This window comes from Prionailurus bengalensis, chromosome A2 (genome assembly GCF_016509475.1).
Source record: "Prionailurus bengalensis isolate Pbe53 chromosome A2, Fcat_Pben_1.1_paternal_pri, whole genome shotgun sequence".
Classification (NCBI taxonomy): domain Eukaryota; kingdom Metazoa; phylum Chordata; class Mammalia; order Carnivora; family Felidae; genus Prionailurus; species Prionailurus bengalensis.
The window spans coordinates 163,600,675-163,618,748 of NC_057348.1; the positions used below are offsets into that span (position 1 = coordinate 163,600,675).

General features: G+C 42.5%; 1 protein-coding gene across 22 annotated transcripts in view; it reads right to left on the reverse strand.

Moving 5' to 3' along the window:
- KMT2C (lysine methyltransferase 2C) overlaps positions 1-18,074 on the reverse strand; it is a 287,946-nt gene that overhangs the window by 22,561 nt on the left and 247,311 nt on the right. For all 22 annotated transcript variants that reach the window (XR_006298642.1, XR_006298641.1, XM_043589991.1 and 19 more), the window contains 6 exons: positions 16,060-17,864; positions 14,870-14,981; positions 11,649-11,727; positions 10,004-10,067; positions 7,884-8,116; positions 3,729-5,402 (listed from right to left, as the gene is read on the reverse strand). Coding sequence is in view for 20 of the 22 variants with exons in the window: in XM_043589991.1 (XP_043445926.1) it covers positions 3,729-5,402; positions 7,884-8,116; positions 10,004-10,067; positions 11,649-11,727; positions 14,870-14,981; positions 16,060-17,864 (3,967 nt within the window). In the remaining 2 variants the exon portion in view is untranslated. The remainder of the gene's footprint in view (positions 1-3,728; positions 5,403-7,883; positions 8,117-10,003; positions 10,068-11,648; positions 11,728-14,869; positions 14,982-16,059; positions 17,865-18,074) is intronic.

Genomic DNA, 18,074 nt, shown 5'->3' on the forward strand with positions numbered 1-18,074 from the left:
AAACCAGTTCTTGAAGAGGCTTTTATATACCTAAAAATACCTAAAAAACTGTGGGGATTTTTTTAGGGGCCATTATTTCTAAACTTCATAGCTATACTTTGTTATATAGGCAACTACAGTTGCTAGACTTTTCACGCATTCTGCACGGAATCTTCACGGGTTTGAAAATTCTAGTTTCCAGTTTTACTCCGAATGGCTTAGAGCATGCGTGGCAACGTTTTTCTGCAAAGAGCCAACCAGTAAATATTTCAGGCTCCGCAGTCCATGTAGTGCCTGCTGTAGTGAGTCAACTTTCTGCCTGGGCACTCCAAAGCAGCCACAGAACGCTCCGAAATGAACAAGCATGGCCGTGTTCCAATAAAACTTTTTAAATTCATGGAAACTGAACTTAATTTTCGTAGAATGGTCACCTGTTGTGAAACAGTTCTCTTCTTTAGATTTTTTTTTTCAACCACTTGAAAATGGAAACATCACTCTAAGCTCAAAAAAGAAAGGGCAAAAGGTCTAAGCAGACTCAGACTACCCATCCCAGGGGGAGATCGATGGTTCTCAAAGAGTAGTTCCCAGAGCAGGAAAAGGAGGGCCAGCTGGGGCTGGTTAGAGATGCAGATTCCCCGGTCCCACCACAGACCCACTGCACCAGGAACTCTGGGACTGAGGTCCAGCACCCTGTGTTCCAACAAGCTCTTTAGGGGATGCTAATATAGTCAAGGTTCAAGAACCACAGGCCTAGAATTGGGTCTCTCCATATCCATATGCGTAGGAATCGAGTGGGATCTTATTTAAAAACGTATTCTGATTGGGAAGTCTGTGCTGGAGAGTTAAGAAGTTGCATCCCTCACAAGGGCAATGCTACTGGTCCCCAGGGCTGCACTCTGAGTAGCAAGGACCTAAGAATTTCTTACGGGCTCTTAAGACATTAATAACATAGTTGCTTATTAAGTGTGGATTGGTCATGCACTTTAAGTGCTTTGCAGACATTATCTCTAAGCCTCACAATTACCCTTAGAAGCAGGTATTACTACATTTCAAAGAAAACTTCTAATTATAGGAGAGCACAAAAGATTAAAAATCATCCAAATGTCTGCCTGAGATAAAAAGTTAGTATTTTAATATATCTGTGTTCAACCTTTTACCTATGGCTACACACATTGTGTTAAAAACACAATGGACACACATTCTTTTATTTTAGTGGCTTGACATGTTGTTTCCCATGACATTAAGTATTCTTATATAGCATAAATTTTAATGTCTGCAAAAAAACCCCACAAAAATCTCATTCAGATATAGCTTTACAGATACTATTTAAGGGGCACCTGGGTGACTTAGCTGGTTGAGCATCTGACTTCGGCTCAGGTCATGAACTCGTGGTCTTGAGTTCAAGCCCCACATCGGGCTCTGTGCTGACAGTTCAGAGCCTACAGCCTGCTTTGGATTCTGTGCCTCCCTCTTTCTGTCCCTCCCCCACTGTTCTCTCTCTCTCTCTCCCAAAACTAAACATGAAAAAAATTAACAAAAAAAGAAATAATTACTTAAATTTATTTTCTTTCTCTTAAATTCTTTCTTTTTTTTTTTCTCTATTAGTAGAGACAGGACATTAGCTATTCAGGTGGTTACATCTTTGCATATTTCAGCATTTTATCTTCCTTATGCCAGGTTCTTAAATATGGAATTGGCAGGTCAAAGATATGCACCTTTTACTACCAGCACAGTGTGTTTTATGTCCATTAATCCCCTGCTAACCCTACAAAGTAGGGAACAGCATTATTCCTCCTGTGTCCAGGTGACGAAACCACGGTACAGAAGGGCTGAACCCCCCTAGACCACACTCCTGCTAAGTGATGACGCGTGATCTTCATACCGGCTGAGGAGTAACCTCATACACTCTCCAGCAAGGCTCCAGGGCTGAATGGCAACCAGGAGGATGCTCTTCTCCCCAACCCCAATTTGTGTGTGAAGGAACAGACAGCACGGAGGGAAAGCGGGTCCGTCCAACTACCGCCGCGACAACTTTGCCTTCCGTGCGACTACAAAGGAGACGGATTTCACCGCTTGTGAAATGGGGACAGTAAGTGTTCCCGCCACGTGACTAAATGTCATCTTCTGGCAAGCACTCAGCACAGGCTACCTGCCTGGGATACGGTAAGGCATCATGAGCCCCGGTAAGGCGGCACCTCTACCCCCTGCCACCCTCCCAAATGGATAGGAAACCGTGTGACACAGACCAAGCATTTATACACACAGGACTGATCTCACTCCTTTTTCTATCCTAACATCCTCTATGGTTTTTAAACCTAGAATCATCAGTATTAGGACTTAGTTTCAATTCAATACACTAAGTACTTACTATGTGCTAAGTACTGAGAATCTAAAGGTGGTCAAGATACACCCTATGCCCTCCAAGAAGTTACTTAAGTGGTAGTTTAGAGACTACTGGGTGAGCACATGGCCACTGACACATATTTGAGAATGGCTGAACTGAGAAAGGTCTGGAGAAGATGATTCTAGTACCCAGTTTTAAAAGAAAAGTAGACCCTGACCAGATATAAAAAAAGACAAGAGAGAAGCAGGCAGAAACAGCAGCATATGACCATACAGGGAAGCATGAAGTCAGCAAGACCTTTCGGGGACTCTGCAAGTAGCTCAGGGCTCCTAGGGGCACAGGACACAGCAGAGAAAGTGGCTACACACTGGGCATATTTGGATGGGGACAAACAGGACTGGAAAAATATTACCACTCACATTTACAAAAATTACCTGAATCTATCAGGCCAACACTCAATCTCGACACAATTGTCAGACAAGAGAAAACACAAAGCCAACACTTGCAAAAAGAATGGCTTCATTAACAACCTTAAAATTGAAAATCTAAACTAAATATACCACTTCACCCCATTCAATTAAAAAATGAAAACTGTAAAATCCCAACTGAGAAACACTGTAGGGAAAGCTTTATGAATACACCAGTAATGGCAATGCAGCTTCTGAAAGATAAGGAAGCAAGAGCATTCGAAGCTGACCAACTCTTAGGACCCAGAAGCCCCCATTTGGGAAAGAGCTCAAGCAAGTTCACTGAAATGCAAGGGATGGAATCCTGCAAAAGGTACATTCACAAAGAACCTACACACACACACACACACACACACACACACACACACACACGCGCGCGCAAACTCAATGTTTTGTAGCTTGAAAAGGGCAGAATTTTGATACATGGGAAACTATAAAGATAAAATATCTCTGTGGAAGATTCCATTTGTGTGACATCAAGTATTAATACACTGCAACACAATGGATACCCAATATGAGTTACCCCTGCGGGCTCCCAAGGGTATTGACAGGGGTGCGGGAGCAATCTTCTGTATTTCAAAGAGGTTAACAGAAACTGCATACCTATTTGCAATAAAGACACTGACATCCACTTTTTGCTTTAGTTCGAAACTCAATGTGGCACTAATGAGACACATGTTACATATGAAGTGCATTAGTACAGGTCTTTGATAAAAAAAAAAAAAAAAAGTAAATTATTACTTAATATAGGTTACGGGCGTGAGTCAAAACTTGGGCTCCATAGAGGTAGAAACAACAAAACTGAAATTTGTCCTCTTAGAGAAGAAAGTTGCAGAACCACGTTGGAATTAATATAGGGGTTGGCACCAATGTGTCGTGACTGTGATTTAAAACGAGAGGGGAAAACGCAAGCTGGAATTTTCATGGAGCACACTTACCAATCCTTCGACTGGGTTCTGCCTCTCAACCACTTTGTTATCCTTCGTACACGCATCTTCTGAACAAAAGCTGCCTTCAGGTTTTTGACTCAAAAGGGAAGATGACTTTTTATTTTTCAGCAGATGCTTCAGAAGCTCGTTGCCCGAATCTCCTTTGGCAGCAGGGGCCCCAGCAGGATGGGGAGGGCTCTGCCCTGAGGAGACAGGACCAGCCCCGGCTTTCTCCTCGACCTTATTTCCGGCTCGTTCCTCCAGGTCAGGCCCGTCTTGGCCGGGGCACTGCTGGGGCTCGGCGCTCTCCAGCGTCACCTCTTCCGTGGAGGCAGGGGTTTCCACGGAGTGCTTTTCCGCCTCCGACTCCGCGAAGGCGGGTTGGTTTGGAGCTCCCTGAGCTAACTCACTCTGGGGCAGCCTGCTTTCTAACTCTGCGCACAGCTGGCCGGCGGCCGTGTTGGGAGTCGACGGGCAGACGGGTTCCACCAACTCGGGTTCTCCTTGCTGAGGAAGCTCGCCGGGTGTGTTCACGGTGGGTGTGGAGGTAGTTTCTGAGATACTCGGGGTGGGGGGAGCAGTTATATCTGAGTGGGGAGTGGATGGTGCCTTGGTGGATTCCACATCATCGTCTTTCTTCTTCTTTCTTGTTCTTTTCTTTTTCCCCTTTTCTTCTGGGATTATGTCAGAATACAACTGAATGAGCGACTGGGTCGACCCTGGGTGACTCTGTCCGTGGGCTGCGGCAGGGTCTGGGCCACACGGGAGACTGCCACTAGCTACTGCGGGCGCCGCGGGTAAAGCAGGTGCAAAAGGAGGCCTCGCTGGGGACTGCTGGAAGCTGGCCCCAGAAAGACCTCCGTGTACCTGCTTAACAGAATGGAAGCCGGGGCTTCCGCCAGGAACTGACGGCGAGTCCGGAACGAACGAGGGAGGCCCTATCTGCCTTCGCTCATTGGTTTGCATGAACGTTGGGGTGGGAGGGGAATTAAGAGATCCCTGTTGGATGCTCTGCCCCATCTGCTGTTGGTGTTGCGGAGACTGCTGAAGGGGCCGTGGCGGCTGGGTAAAGTCACAAGGCAGGTCGGAGCTGTAGAACGGAAGCTGGGACCGCATGGGGCCATGCGGCGGCACCCCCACCCCCTGCTGCAGAGCCCGTTGCCTGTCCACCTCTTGCATGAGCTGGATTCGCTGTCTTTCCTGCTGTTCTCGTAAACGTTCTTTCCGCTCTCGTTCCTGGAAACTCTCACTGAAGGGGTTGTTGTCGTCAAACTCCACCCGTGGGGGCGGTCCACTCTGGGGATTTGCGCTGGACACCGTCCCTGGCGCCGGCGTGCAAGTTCTTATTGGTAACTGGGCAACGGGAGGCTGGATCCTGGCAGGATTGAGGGGGAGGTGGGCAGGAGCACTGGCAGGCTGCCACGCCGGCAAACCGGGCATTCTCGCAGGGCTGGAGTGACCAGAAATCACCGGGTGCTGCTGGTGCTGCAGCTGCTGAGGCACCATGGGGAAGCTGGGCTGGCTCATGGCAGCTGGGGTGGCACCCGGAACCAGGGGCGGCTGGGGCGGGACCCCTGGCATCACGGGAGGCGGCGCCATGGCGCACTGCTGCTGCTGCTGCTGCTGCTGCTTGATCCGATAATCTTCTATCAACTCGGCATGCTCCTTCTGCTGTTTGCGGATCTGGAATGATAAAGCGAGGCCTACTCGTTTATTCCACAGGTATCAAACCAAAGCACTGGCTGGTGATTATGGTGGGGGTGATACATAAGGCAGCCAGATCTTACAGAGGCAAGAATCGCAAAAAATTAGACCGATCAGCACCAAGGACGGCCAATCTTTTTAACAACACGATTTTCCTGAAGTCACCTGTGAAACTTCGTTAGATAGGACAGGATGTCCCCAAAACAAATTCAAAATATGTTTCTGGAAAAACATATTTTAAAACTCTTACTATGAGAGTCATAAACTATCTGAGCCACACATCAAAAGGTAAGATACAAGTCTTATAAGGTACATTAATCCACAAGGTTGGAACGACCAAGATTTAACTGAAGCTGTAACCATTTAAATAAGATTTCATTTCTGAAGTGCATCAAATCACACAGGTGGGAAGACACCGTGAAATGTGTGAAATAACGGCAGGTGCACCACACCCACCCTCCCCTCCAGGTTAAAAAAGACCGGGTGGGTAAAACCCTTTGAATTTAAGGAATAACATATTTCTAAAAAATATCCAAAACGTTGAGGGAATACTGAATGGTCCCTAACAGGCTCCTGATATAACGACTGGCTTGTGTCAGCGAACTCATTCCAAGACCCCTGTGCCCCGATGTGCCAGATGCTACAGACCATTTTCAGTTAAAGATGTAACCCAGGCCCCGAGGTGCACCTTGCTCAGGAAGGGCAGGCAGTGATGCCAGGGGCTACACGTGTCCTCTGGAACCATCCAATTTTAGATGCATATTACACAGTACACCGAGCCCACTGGTTCTAAATGTTTTCAACTTACTGTCTTCGGTTTCCCAGACAGACTAGCATGTTCTCTGCACATAAGGGTTTTGGTGGGTCTCCAGGGCCCGTAGTGCTATCATTTTCTTCTCTCCTGACCAACGACTGGCTAGAACTAGGGAAGTACCACGGGCCTGGTGGGGCAGCAGTACATGGAACGTACCTAGAGCATTAGCTGGAATACAGAAAGGAGGTCATCTGTGCTTTTCCCATGACATTTTAAAATACTCTTCAACACATTATCCTCAATCGCTGATCTTAACGAGATTACACTGGACTGTTGGCAACTCTACAGTAACAGATGACGTGTTTCATTTCCCAAGTACAGTATTAGCTTCTCAATAGGATTTGGCCATGGACATGCAAAAGCTAGGCCCTCATCATAAGGAATTTATAGGAAGACACCAGAAGGCAATGAAAGTGCTAAAAATACTTTGTAAGAAACACCTATCGTTGTAAGAATTTCACTTGCAATAAACACGGACCCACAGAGGAAATTTTGAGAGAACCCCCCTCCCACTCTAGAACTGTCCTAATTTTAAACAATACGGATCATGTTACAATCACCTTACTGTTGGCACATTCTTGTGGTAGCTGAAGCTTGGAGACGAGACATCTGGGCCCCAAATCCCTAACCCAATAATCAGCTAGGAGCCAACATGTCACCTACCTCTGTGACGACTCACCAGACTTTCCCCGTGTAAAACGGTGACAATACTAGCTTCCTCAAAAAGTTGTAGACAAGGTTAAAGAAGACAACGTATGTGAATGTGTTTACCAGAGTGTTCACTACACTGACAGTGCTCTGATTTTTATTAAGTCAGTCTACTCTTTCTCCTATTAACATCTGGATTACTTTTCAATTTTATTAAAAAAAATTAAATTGATAAAAGTAAAACTGACTTTTCTGGTGTACAATTCTATAAACTTTATCGCACGCAGAGATTATTGTAGCCATCGCCACCGTCAAGATACAGAAGAGTTCTGTCACCCTAGAAGATGCCCTCATGCCTCCCCTTTGTCGTCAAACTCTCCTTCCCCCACCCTTAAGCCCTGGCACCCCCTAAACTGTCGTCCATCCTGTGATTTTGTCATTTCCAGAGTGTTATGTAAATGGAATCTGCACATAATCTCCCTGGATTAGCTTCTTTCACTCAGCACAAGGCTCTTGAGATCCATCCAGGTTCTTCTATATCAAGTTTGTTCTTCTTTACTGCTGTGTAATATTCCAGTGTATGGACATGCCACATTTTGTCCAACTGTTCATCACTACAGGATACTTGAGTGTTCTCAGTTTTTAGTGACTATTAACACAGCTGCTATTAGTATTTGTATATAGGTTTTTACGTAAACCTAAGTTTTTAATTCACTTGGGTAATTACTAGCAGTGGGCTCTTAACCCATTTTGAACGCTGTTTTATTTTAAATAAAAATTTTAAATTTTTATTTCTTTTTAAGCATAATTGTTATTTCAGTATGAACATTTTGAGAAACATCTGGTTTACAATGGAAGGTAACAGCAAAACGGTTTCGTTTCTGAGGAATGAGTCTTTCATTTATACGAGATATAGCGATGTACTTTAAGACCAAGATATCGAGAAGAAACAAGAAAAACATCCCATGAAAGAGAACCACAAGAATGCTTCAAACTACCTGTTCTAGCTGTTTCTGAACCATGCTCTGCTGTTCCGTAACATGCTTGAGTTGTTCCGCATCCTCTTCTGGAAATTCCCGCCCTGCTTTCTTTGCAGTGCGTTGTTTCGCGGAAAGGGCCTTCTTAGACTTTCTGTGCGCACCAATTTGTTCTTCGAGATACTTCTGCTGCATCTGAAGAAGCTGTTGGGTCTCCTGAAGCCATTCTTCATACTGTTTACGTTGTGAATCGTCTAAAGGAAAAACGAAAAATTCGTCTGTGTTAATTTTCTAAAGAATCCAACAATATGAAAGTTACACAGATCCATTTTGTAAGGAAATGCAGTTTCACCATGACCGTGTAATAGGTGGTATGAAAACTAATACTAAGTATTAGACCAGAATATAACTATTAGATAGGAGACTTTAGAAAAATATTTATTCGAGGAAACCAAAGAATGCAGGTTTTAGGACACGTGTTAATCCCATACTTAGAAATACTGTAACTCCAATCTTTAAAAAGCACAAGACTTTTATCTAACGAAATACTTCTTGCTACTGAAGTACGAAATTCTCTAACCCACATGCCAAACTATCTGTCAAGTTATATATGTTTACTGCATTAACTCAACTTTACAGAATGTTAAGTATTTGTGGGGTTTTTTAAAGACATTTTTTTAAATGTTCCAAAGAAACAAAGTTAGGTATGTACTATTAAGGTCCAGAGCATGGATTAGGTATCATTTCCCATGCTAATTTTCATAAGTTTATAAGGTTTTTCCTATTTCTTAACAGTGAAAAAATACCCTAAACTTTAGGGAAGGGAGCCTGACCTCTTTTAGATGGGACCGACATGAAGCCTACGTTTTATAAAGGAAATCCGTAAGTTAAAAACCACTGGTAACTTTTATGAATTTTGTAGTCTATACTTCTATAAATAAGCAAAGGTATAGAATAATTATCAACCAAATAAACCCTTTTCTGATTTTATGACTGTCATAAATATCTCCCCAAATAGTTAACTCTCTTCATTTTGTATTCCTTCTTTATTCTTTAAGGGCACTTTACGTTACTGATGCCAAATCCCAAAAACACAAAAAAAGTCATCTTATGGTACTAAGATTCAAAATATACCTTTTTGACTCACTATAAGACAAAGAAATGAATAAATACAGTTCCAAGAAGGACATTAGCCGAAAAATTACATCAATGATAACAGAATATTGTCATACAATAAGAATCCAACCAAAGCCAATGGGCACAATAAAGCCAGAAAAAGCCAGTTGGTTATAGTAGTTTACTTGATTTTAATGCAAATATGTATTCAAATTATAATTATGATTAATGCAGGGGTAATTTCAAAAGGTCAGACTTTGGGTTTGTTCCTAAACCCAGAAGTTCCAGTACACGTACGAACTTGGTATCTAGTCTACTAAATTTGAAGGGCATTTTTCAAGAACAGGCTTTTTCACAAGATTTCAGAAGTTCTGCTTCTGGTAGAATGAGACCTACCGCAAGGAAAGCCTTTCTGGTTTCTGGAACCAGGAGAGCAGAGGTGAGCAAAATGAAAAATAATGGTGAAAAAAAAGTTAGCTAAACAGTCTGAAGATTTCAGAAAGGTTCAGTTTGGGGAGAACTTTAAATACTATCCTGAACCACCTTGGGACCCCTGAAGATAACTAGAAAGGGTTCCACGGCATCTTGCAACCTTGACCTTCACACCATGCTGCTAACCCAACTTTTTTCTAAGCATATTCCCTTTGTTCTTCCCATTTAGTGTCCTTGTCACTTAGGGAGACAGTCATGAGAACGAGAAGTGGTTTAATTCTACAGATTGTAAAGTGCCCGATCTATATCAAAAACAACAACATTATTGAAGAGAATGGGGAAGATGGTTTTTCTGTATTAAAATACTTATCTCTAGCTATAATTCTTCATGCACAGAGAAAAAAAGCAACGAAAATACATGCCTTCAGGAAAAGATGCCTAATAGGGCAGTGATGTTTCATTAAAGATGAGGGCACTTAGACTTAAAATAACACACCTAAGCTAATTCCATTTTTTTTTTTTTTAAGAAAACACAAAAATAGCGCAAACAAGCAATCCCCAGAGAACACATAACTTATTAGATTTATACTTACTGACAAAGCCTGGACCAAAATTTGGAGGATTAGGCCTAGAAATCTGATGTGTTATACTGCCATCCTAAAATAAGTAAAATTTACAAATAGGTTTATTCCACATTTCAGTTAAAGGGGGAAAAACTTAAAAAAAAAAGATATAGAAAAAGAAAAAGAAAGAAAAAGAAATGGAAGGGGGGGAAAACCCCTTTAGTTTCCTAAGACATCTCTAAAGCTTCAATCTTTATAAAAATTGGATAAATTTTATGGGGACAACCTAATTTCTGAAAATTTAGAACTATCTCTGAACTATTTTCTAGATTTTAGTTGAAAAACAATTATGCTTGAGGTAAGGGATTATTCATCAGAAATATAATACTAGGGCACACGAAATATTGTTAGTATTTAGCTAGAGATCCACATAAAATTCCACTTTTTGATGAAATCTACCCAGTTTTTCCTGCAATTAAGACATAAATTCAGGTTCCAGATTTACTCAATTCCACTCTGTAACACAAAGTTATTTACAAACAAAAACCACTGTCTCTAACATGCACAAATAATAAAACAAATATACACTAGTTAAAAACATTAGTCTTATTTTCTAATTAAATGCCTTATTTCTTCCAGGGAGACTGAATAGTTATTAACCTAACAATTCCTTGGCAACAATCTGACAAATAAGATTAACTCTGAGAAAAACATTTACTCAGTTGTTACAAGTGGTGCTGGACATGAGCTGCAGACAAGGTCACAACTGTCAGTGTTACCAGCAGCCAGAAAACTTCATGACTCCGTGTCATACTGCAAAGCAGGTGGTGAAACATCTGACCGATCCGAAAACTGGGGTTCAAGAACTCGCCCAAGGTGTACCGGACATTCACAGCGGAACTGAGAGTTTTAACTCCGCTATGAAGACTATGCTTTTTCCACTGTATCACATGGTGCCTCTCTCTTCTTCAATAATGAAGAGAATGTATTATCGGCATAGTAAATCTAAAGTACAAATGTCACGGCAAAAAAGAACATTTCAAGAGACATGGATAGTAGGTAGCTTTTCCCTTGCTTTTCCCCCCTAGGCAGATACGTGAAAAACTATCAGTGAAGAAAACACTTCATTTCGTGACGAACAGCTCTACTCCTCTGGACATTGCTTGGCACTAAACGTTTAAATATGACAGTTAAACCTGATTATTACGAATGTAAAGTATCTTAAAAAAACTACATTATTCCAAGGAATAAACAGAATACGACTATCTATAGCTAAGTAGAAGGATTATAATCATTATTTTCTACTTTATAGCAGTTTTACATTTTAAATGTCATGGATGAATTCCAAAACGTAGGGCGTGAAAACGGTTTTTTGGTGGAGTTCAAAGTAAACAAAAGCAAGACCCCAAACCCTACACATTTGGTTTCCCTCCAAATGACATCCTAACTCTTAACTATATAGGTCCTTTTCAGAAACTATCGATTTTTTAACCTCAACTGGTCTCTGCCTTAAAAAGTAACAAAACGTCTTTAGTGCTGCTGAGCCAGTAATATATTCTGGCGGTGTTTTACGGTTTCTACTACTTTCTAAAAGTGGCCTGACTTAGAGAGTCGGGTTCGGTAAGAAACACAGGGAAACGCGGCGGCTACGGGCACTGGTCACGAGCGGCAGTACCTGGGCCATCGCCTGCGGGAGGAGACTCTGGCCTTCGCTGGTTTGCGCCCCGGTCACCGACTGGCCCATAAAGGGGAACCTGTGGAAACGAAGTACTGAGTGTCAACATGATGAGCGTTTAGGACGAAAAGCATTTTGCTTCTTATCTGTTTTGAAAACTGCTTTTAAGCGCGTAACGATGTTTTCTTCCAGGGAGAAAGCGCAACGGCGTCAGAAACACGTGCGAAAGCCCCACTCAATCGTCACCCTGCAGTCGTGAGGTGGGGACGCTTTCTGCTCCCACTTCACTCACGGTGAGAGGAAGACGCGGAGATCACGTAACCTCCACCACAACCACCAAGAGGCTGCGGAAAGATGCCAGCTGCCAACTGGGCTGCTCCTGGGGTCTCACTATTACAGGCCTCACTGTGCCTTAAAATAAAATTAATTCACGTCTTCCGGATAAAAAATGTAGCGAAGGCACTTCTGACATAAATTCTTAGAAAATTATTTCTTGTTCCGATCATTGCCCAGAGGGGGACAATGCACACAGTAGGTGATGGCGATTAAGAGTTACAATCTTCTAGTTACAAAATAAGGAAGGAGGGAGGAGGTGGAATGTAATGTAGAGGGAATACAGTCAGTAACACTGTGACACTCTGTACAGGGGCAGACGGTAACTAGGCTTTCCGTGGTAACCATCTCATAATATAAATATCAAATCGCTACGTTGTACACCTAAGACTCATATGATACTGTAAGTCCTTAATTATTCTGCAATAAAAAAAAAAATCCATAGCCTATTTTGTATTCCAAACTAAAAGATGTCTCTCAATTTTAAAGCAAATCAAAATTTGTCATTGACCAAGAACAAGTCTTGTAAGGCTAAAACTGTTGGGCAAAATGTGACTTATGCTAATTAGAGCTATAAAAACTTCACAGAACATTACTGCTTTAATGAAAACACTTCCTCGAGAGTTACCAAATGCTTTAATACAGCAAGCATAATGTCCAAATTATATATCAAATATTGTACATCAGTACTTATGTACCATTGCAATTTAGAATGTATGCTTTTTAAGTTTTTTTACTCAGGTTTTTGATTTATCTGTCACCTCCCTACCCCCATTACAGTCCTGATCTGGAATGACCTCTGGATCCAAATAATCACTCACTGTCCGTGTGCCTCAGTCAACAGCACTCTGGTTGACGGAGGGACTACCCTCAGCCCCTCTTCAGAGCACTCAGAACAAGAGCAAACAACACTCGAAATCCTAACTGTGTCTCTCACTGGGAGAGGGACCCATGCTGAGAGATCACTGGTCTAATTCTGAGGCTCCTTTTTTTTTTTTTTTTTTAAACTTGAGGTCTCTGTTTTACATTAAGAGCTAAATGAAATTCAGCATTTCCTTCCATTTTGATACAGGCAGCAAACTGCACTTTTTAGCACTACCATGACTTTGTCACAAACCGAACTCACATTATTTTCATAACCAAAGTTGCTGTGCACACCTCATTGGTCATTTATGTTCATCATTACATACTTGAAAATTATGGTAGTTATCAGATCTGTTGCTAAATTTACTAATGCATTAAGAAGCATATAAACCATAATTTTAAATTTAAGTAACTTTATTTCAAATATAATTGATTTCCTTGTAATACTACGTTTTTGGTTCTGCATAGAAAACATCAAGAAAGAATTCAAAGACTTCATTGGAATGTCAAAAATGGTCGTAACAAAAAGTTAAAAACCTCTGTAATAGAGAAATTGTGGTAACAGATGCTGTGCAATAATGAAAATCATTAGAAACTACTATTCTCCTTTGACCTCAACAATGTGTCGTGACCATATCTAAGGTATATCTTAGATATACCATATCTAAGGTATCTCAACAATGGAGAAGAACTATACCTTTAAGGATTCCCAATTTACCTGAAACAACATGTTGATCTTAAATTCATGCAGATTTTATATTCAACTCCATAATCACCCATAATCCTTTTTATTAAAAAAGTCCTTCAGCATGGTAATTAGGCTAAATTGAGGCTCCATGCCTACTCTGTTGACAGGTTCTCAACCGCAACACACAGAAGAGTAAGCCACGGTGTTCACTAAAAAAGACACACCAGCACCCTCCTCAGATATTCTGATTCAGGAAACCCGCAGGTGAGTAAATGAACCTACGCTTTTTAAAAAAAAAAAAAAAAACTACCACAGGGGCACCTGGGTGGCTCAGTCGGTTAAGCGTCCGACTTCAGCTCAGGTCACGATCTCGCGGTCCGTGGGTTCGAGCCCCGCGTCGGGCTCTGGGCTGACAGCTCGGAGCCTGGAGCCTGCTTCCGATTCTGTGTCTCCCTCTCTGCCCCTCCCCCATTCATGCGCGCGCGCGCGCGCGCGCGCGCTCTGTCTCAAAAATAAATAAACGTTAAAAAAAAATTAAAAAAAAAAAAAAAAACAACTACCACATAATTCTGATAGTAGTCCATAATCAAAACTTAAGAAAGACTGCTCAATGGTTATTTAATCCACCTTGGGGAGCATAAACACACCAATTTCAGAAATCCAGAGTCTAACAACTCTTACGGTCTTCTTTAATGCAGAATTGCCATTTTTCTGCTAGCAGTGAAAAGACTAATTCTCTAACCACTAACTTTCAACTGTCCCCTTGACATTTTTTTTCTGATTCAAATTCAGTTTGGGGACGTTTTATTTTAGAAACGAATTCACCGTTGCCTTAACCACTCAGGATCTTTTCTGAAATGTCCCACATTTTTCTCTGCATTGTTCGTTGGATGGAATACAAAATAGTCACAGGCTTAAGTAAACTATCTTCTTTTCTCAACAGAACAGCTTTCTCTCTATCGTCTTGTGTATCTTCTCATCTTCATCAATTTAGGTTGAAAGACTCTCTGTCCCAAGCAGCTTTTAGTTAGATTAACTACAGGTACTTGAAAGAACACACACTTAAATACACCAGCTTTTCTGACTAAGTCAACCTTCCAACCATCCTCTAGATGTTTTATTACGTCTACGGTAAAACTAATGGAAATTAAATCCTTACGTTTGTATAGCATTTTGCACTCGATCACACCCAGCTGACCTTACAACCAATGTAAGTATCTAGTGTTCATTCCCGGGATATATAAGTTTTTTTAGGTACTATATGCTTTTTCTAGGAACTAGTAACAATTCACGTACTTCTTGAAGCACAATAGAAACGAGAAACATCTTCACCTACCTGTTCATAACCATGGGTGGCATGCCCATATTGTTTTGTGCCATTACTTTATTTATGCCTTTTAGGGCCACCATTTTGGCTTTCATTATAGGATCTGTAATTGCATCAAAATCTAAAGAAGAAATATTTCAAAGTTACTTATTTCATAGTACTTGGTTCAAGTAACACTAAGAGATAAAGTAACTATCATAAACATCATGTCATCTATAGACCCATAATCCTCATAATAATCACTATTACAGCTTTTCGTACCAGGTGAGGAATTCCGAAATGCTAATAACCTTATCCTGAATTTAATCTCATCTCAGCAATCCATAATTGGATAATGCTCCAACACCTGAGTCGTGCAAAAATCAGAACAAGAAGCCTGCCACATTTAAGGGAGACGACGGCAATCATCTAAAGCAATGCAACTCCTTTTCATCCAAACTTCTGCCAGGCTAATCAGAACGGCTTCCTTAGTAATGCAGCATCATGAACAAGACACTGCGGTTACTTCCAATACTAAGAATGCCACCAAACTGGTTATCACTTTTAAAAGTAAAACATGTCTGTTTCTTGAGGGTGCAGCTTGGCAATAAGGACAGACCTACTGAAAAGAAGACCTCTTTGCATGTAAATGAAAACTGGATCCCCTCCCAATAGGACAAGATTGGTAAGGTCTATAGGACAGAAGGTCAATCTTAGTGTTTAGAACAAAGCGTTCCTTTGACACGTGTGCCTCGATTACAAATTCTTACTATTGGACGCACTCGGATGTTTTACGGGCTTTGGCTGTTTTCAAATTCATAAGGTATTGGAAATAAGTTAAAGAACTTTATGTGGCCAAACTTTGCCAAGCACTTGTCGTACACCAAGGACAGTGGGAAGTCTATTTCTATCGTAATTTCTTGAAATTCATCTTTCAGTGACTCAGAATACATGGGAAGCAAGAGGATGCCTGCCACTTCTGTCAAACCATCCCGTAAGAAAGAGAAGCGAGGTCTGCAACCCAGAGCTTTGAAATCTCTGGATTCCTGGGAGGAACCTAACACTCTTTAACTGCTTTCATCTTAAAGCGGAAGAAGGCACAAACACAGGGCTCTCGCTGCTCTGGTCCACGTGTCCTTTTAACACCGAAATCCCGGAAGCTTACCGCATGCCACCCTGACGCCCACAGCCATGACTACAAAAGCCAAGGGCATTCCTACCGATGTTAGGGAAAAACGGCTCTGCCCGCTGGCGAATCATAGCTTGCATCTGTCTTTGCTGCTGCTGCTCCTGCCTCTCTTGATCCAGAAGGTCCTGCAGAAGCAGAGGCTGTTCCTCCAGGAGGAGGGGCCTCTCTCTACTCTGCTGGGCTAACGTGGGAGGGATCATCAGCTGCTGGGGTCCAGACTGGCTCGTGAGAGGCACAGTTTGATTTGCAGGTTTTCCGGTCCCAAAACCGTGATTAACTGGTGACTGACCCTGAACGAATCCTGGATTTACCTGCACGCCCTGAGGAAAAGTATGGTTTACCCTAGAGACTACTGGCACGTTAGAATTCATGGTACTATCCAACACGTGCCCGGGCGGTGTCATTAAAGGAGGCGGCAAACTTGACATGTGACCGGATGGTGAGGCCGGCAGCGTGGGTGGCGTGGACCCCAGGGGCCTGACGTCTGAGTTATCAGATTTTTCATTAGCAAGTAAACTCGAGAGAACGGGAGTTGATGCGGTTATGCCGCAAGAGTTCATCACGTCTTCCGCAGGCAGCTGCGCGGAGCCGCGGACACCTGGGGTGGAGCCAGTGGCTTCTCGGGGGGTTCTCTTCTCCAGCAGATCCGTGTCGCAGGGCTGCGGGACAGCCTTTTCTCCGTCACTGACATCTGTGTGAGCTGAAGCCTGTGAGCTGGGGGTGCCGACGTTGTCTTTACTCTCATTGCTTTTCTCACTTTCACATCTGCCTTCCCCTTTAGAATCCGGAGACAGTACTTCTGTTTTTATCTCACCGGTACCAGTGGATTTTTTCCACGGAGAAGGTTTATCAGAAGGAACCACAGTCTTGTCTTCCTGCTCCTTCATTTTTGGCTCAACAGACCCACACTGATTATCTATCTTATCATCGATGGGAACATTTAGGTCTAGTTCCTCATTAAACATGCTTTTCTTATCTCCTAGGTCAAGTTCTGGATCTGTGTACGCAATGATATCAAATTCTCCTGACCTTAAGAGGTCATCCAGGTTGGGGTCATTAGTTTCCAAATTACCTAAAGTGTCCAATTCATCTCCCTTGCCGTCCTCTGTGTCTAGATTTAAATTTTCGAGATCTTCATCATCCAAGTCTTTGACTTCCACTCCCTCGAGGTCTTTAACATCTAGTTCCTTTACAGATGGGTCATCAGTATCGAGTTTTTCTTCAAGACCATCAGAAGACTGGGTGGTTATCTGTAAATTATCAGATGCTGTTTCAGCTGGTGTAGATGTTGACAAAGAGGCCTCTGGGAATTCACCACCTAAGGGATGACTCAGGGACCTCATGACCATAGAAGATGAATGGGCGGGATGGCTTTGGTCTTGCTGCGATGGTGGCACTTGTTCCAAATTTGGATGCAAAGGTAGCTGGGTTGGCAGGCCTTGAGAAGGTCGTCTCAAGGGCTCTGCATGTCTAGGGCCTGGAAAGTCTGGCCGGGGAATGAAGTTTCCATGTCTTGGATGAGAAGGTGCCTCTAGAACACTGCCGGGAGGAGCAGTGAAGGGCAGCCGCGGCCTTCCATCGGGCGCCCTGTGCCTCAGTTCAATAAAAGCTTGACCCAGTATGTTATGCTGCTGAACCGGCAGACTCTGTGGTGGAAAATGCTGAGGGAGGCCAACTGGGTTATTCATCTGCGAGTTATTTAAAGGCCTCGGCATGTCTACGGACATCGATCTTCTCAGCTGTGGAGGAGCTCCAGACCCCTGTATTTGCTGAGGAGGTGCAAGGAAGCGTTCCTGACTTGACAGGGTACCATGACTACCTCCTGGAAATCCAAATCTTTTAAAAAAAAAAAAAAAAAAAAAAAGAATTAGAAGAAGTAGAAGAAGTAAATTGTTATTATTAAGTATCATGTTGAATTTACAGTTGGGTTAAAAAGGAAAAACTCTAGATTAAAATCAAATGCAAAATTAATGATACCCAATATAACAACTTAGCAAAACAAAACTGGCACCATTAGAAAGCACTTGTAAAGTATCTATGTGCAAG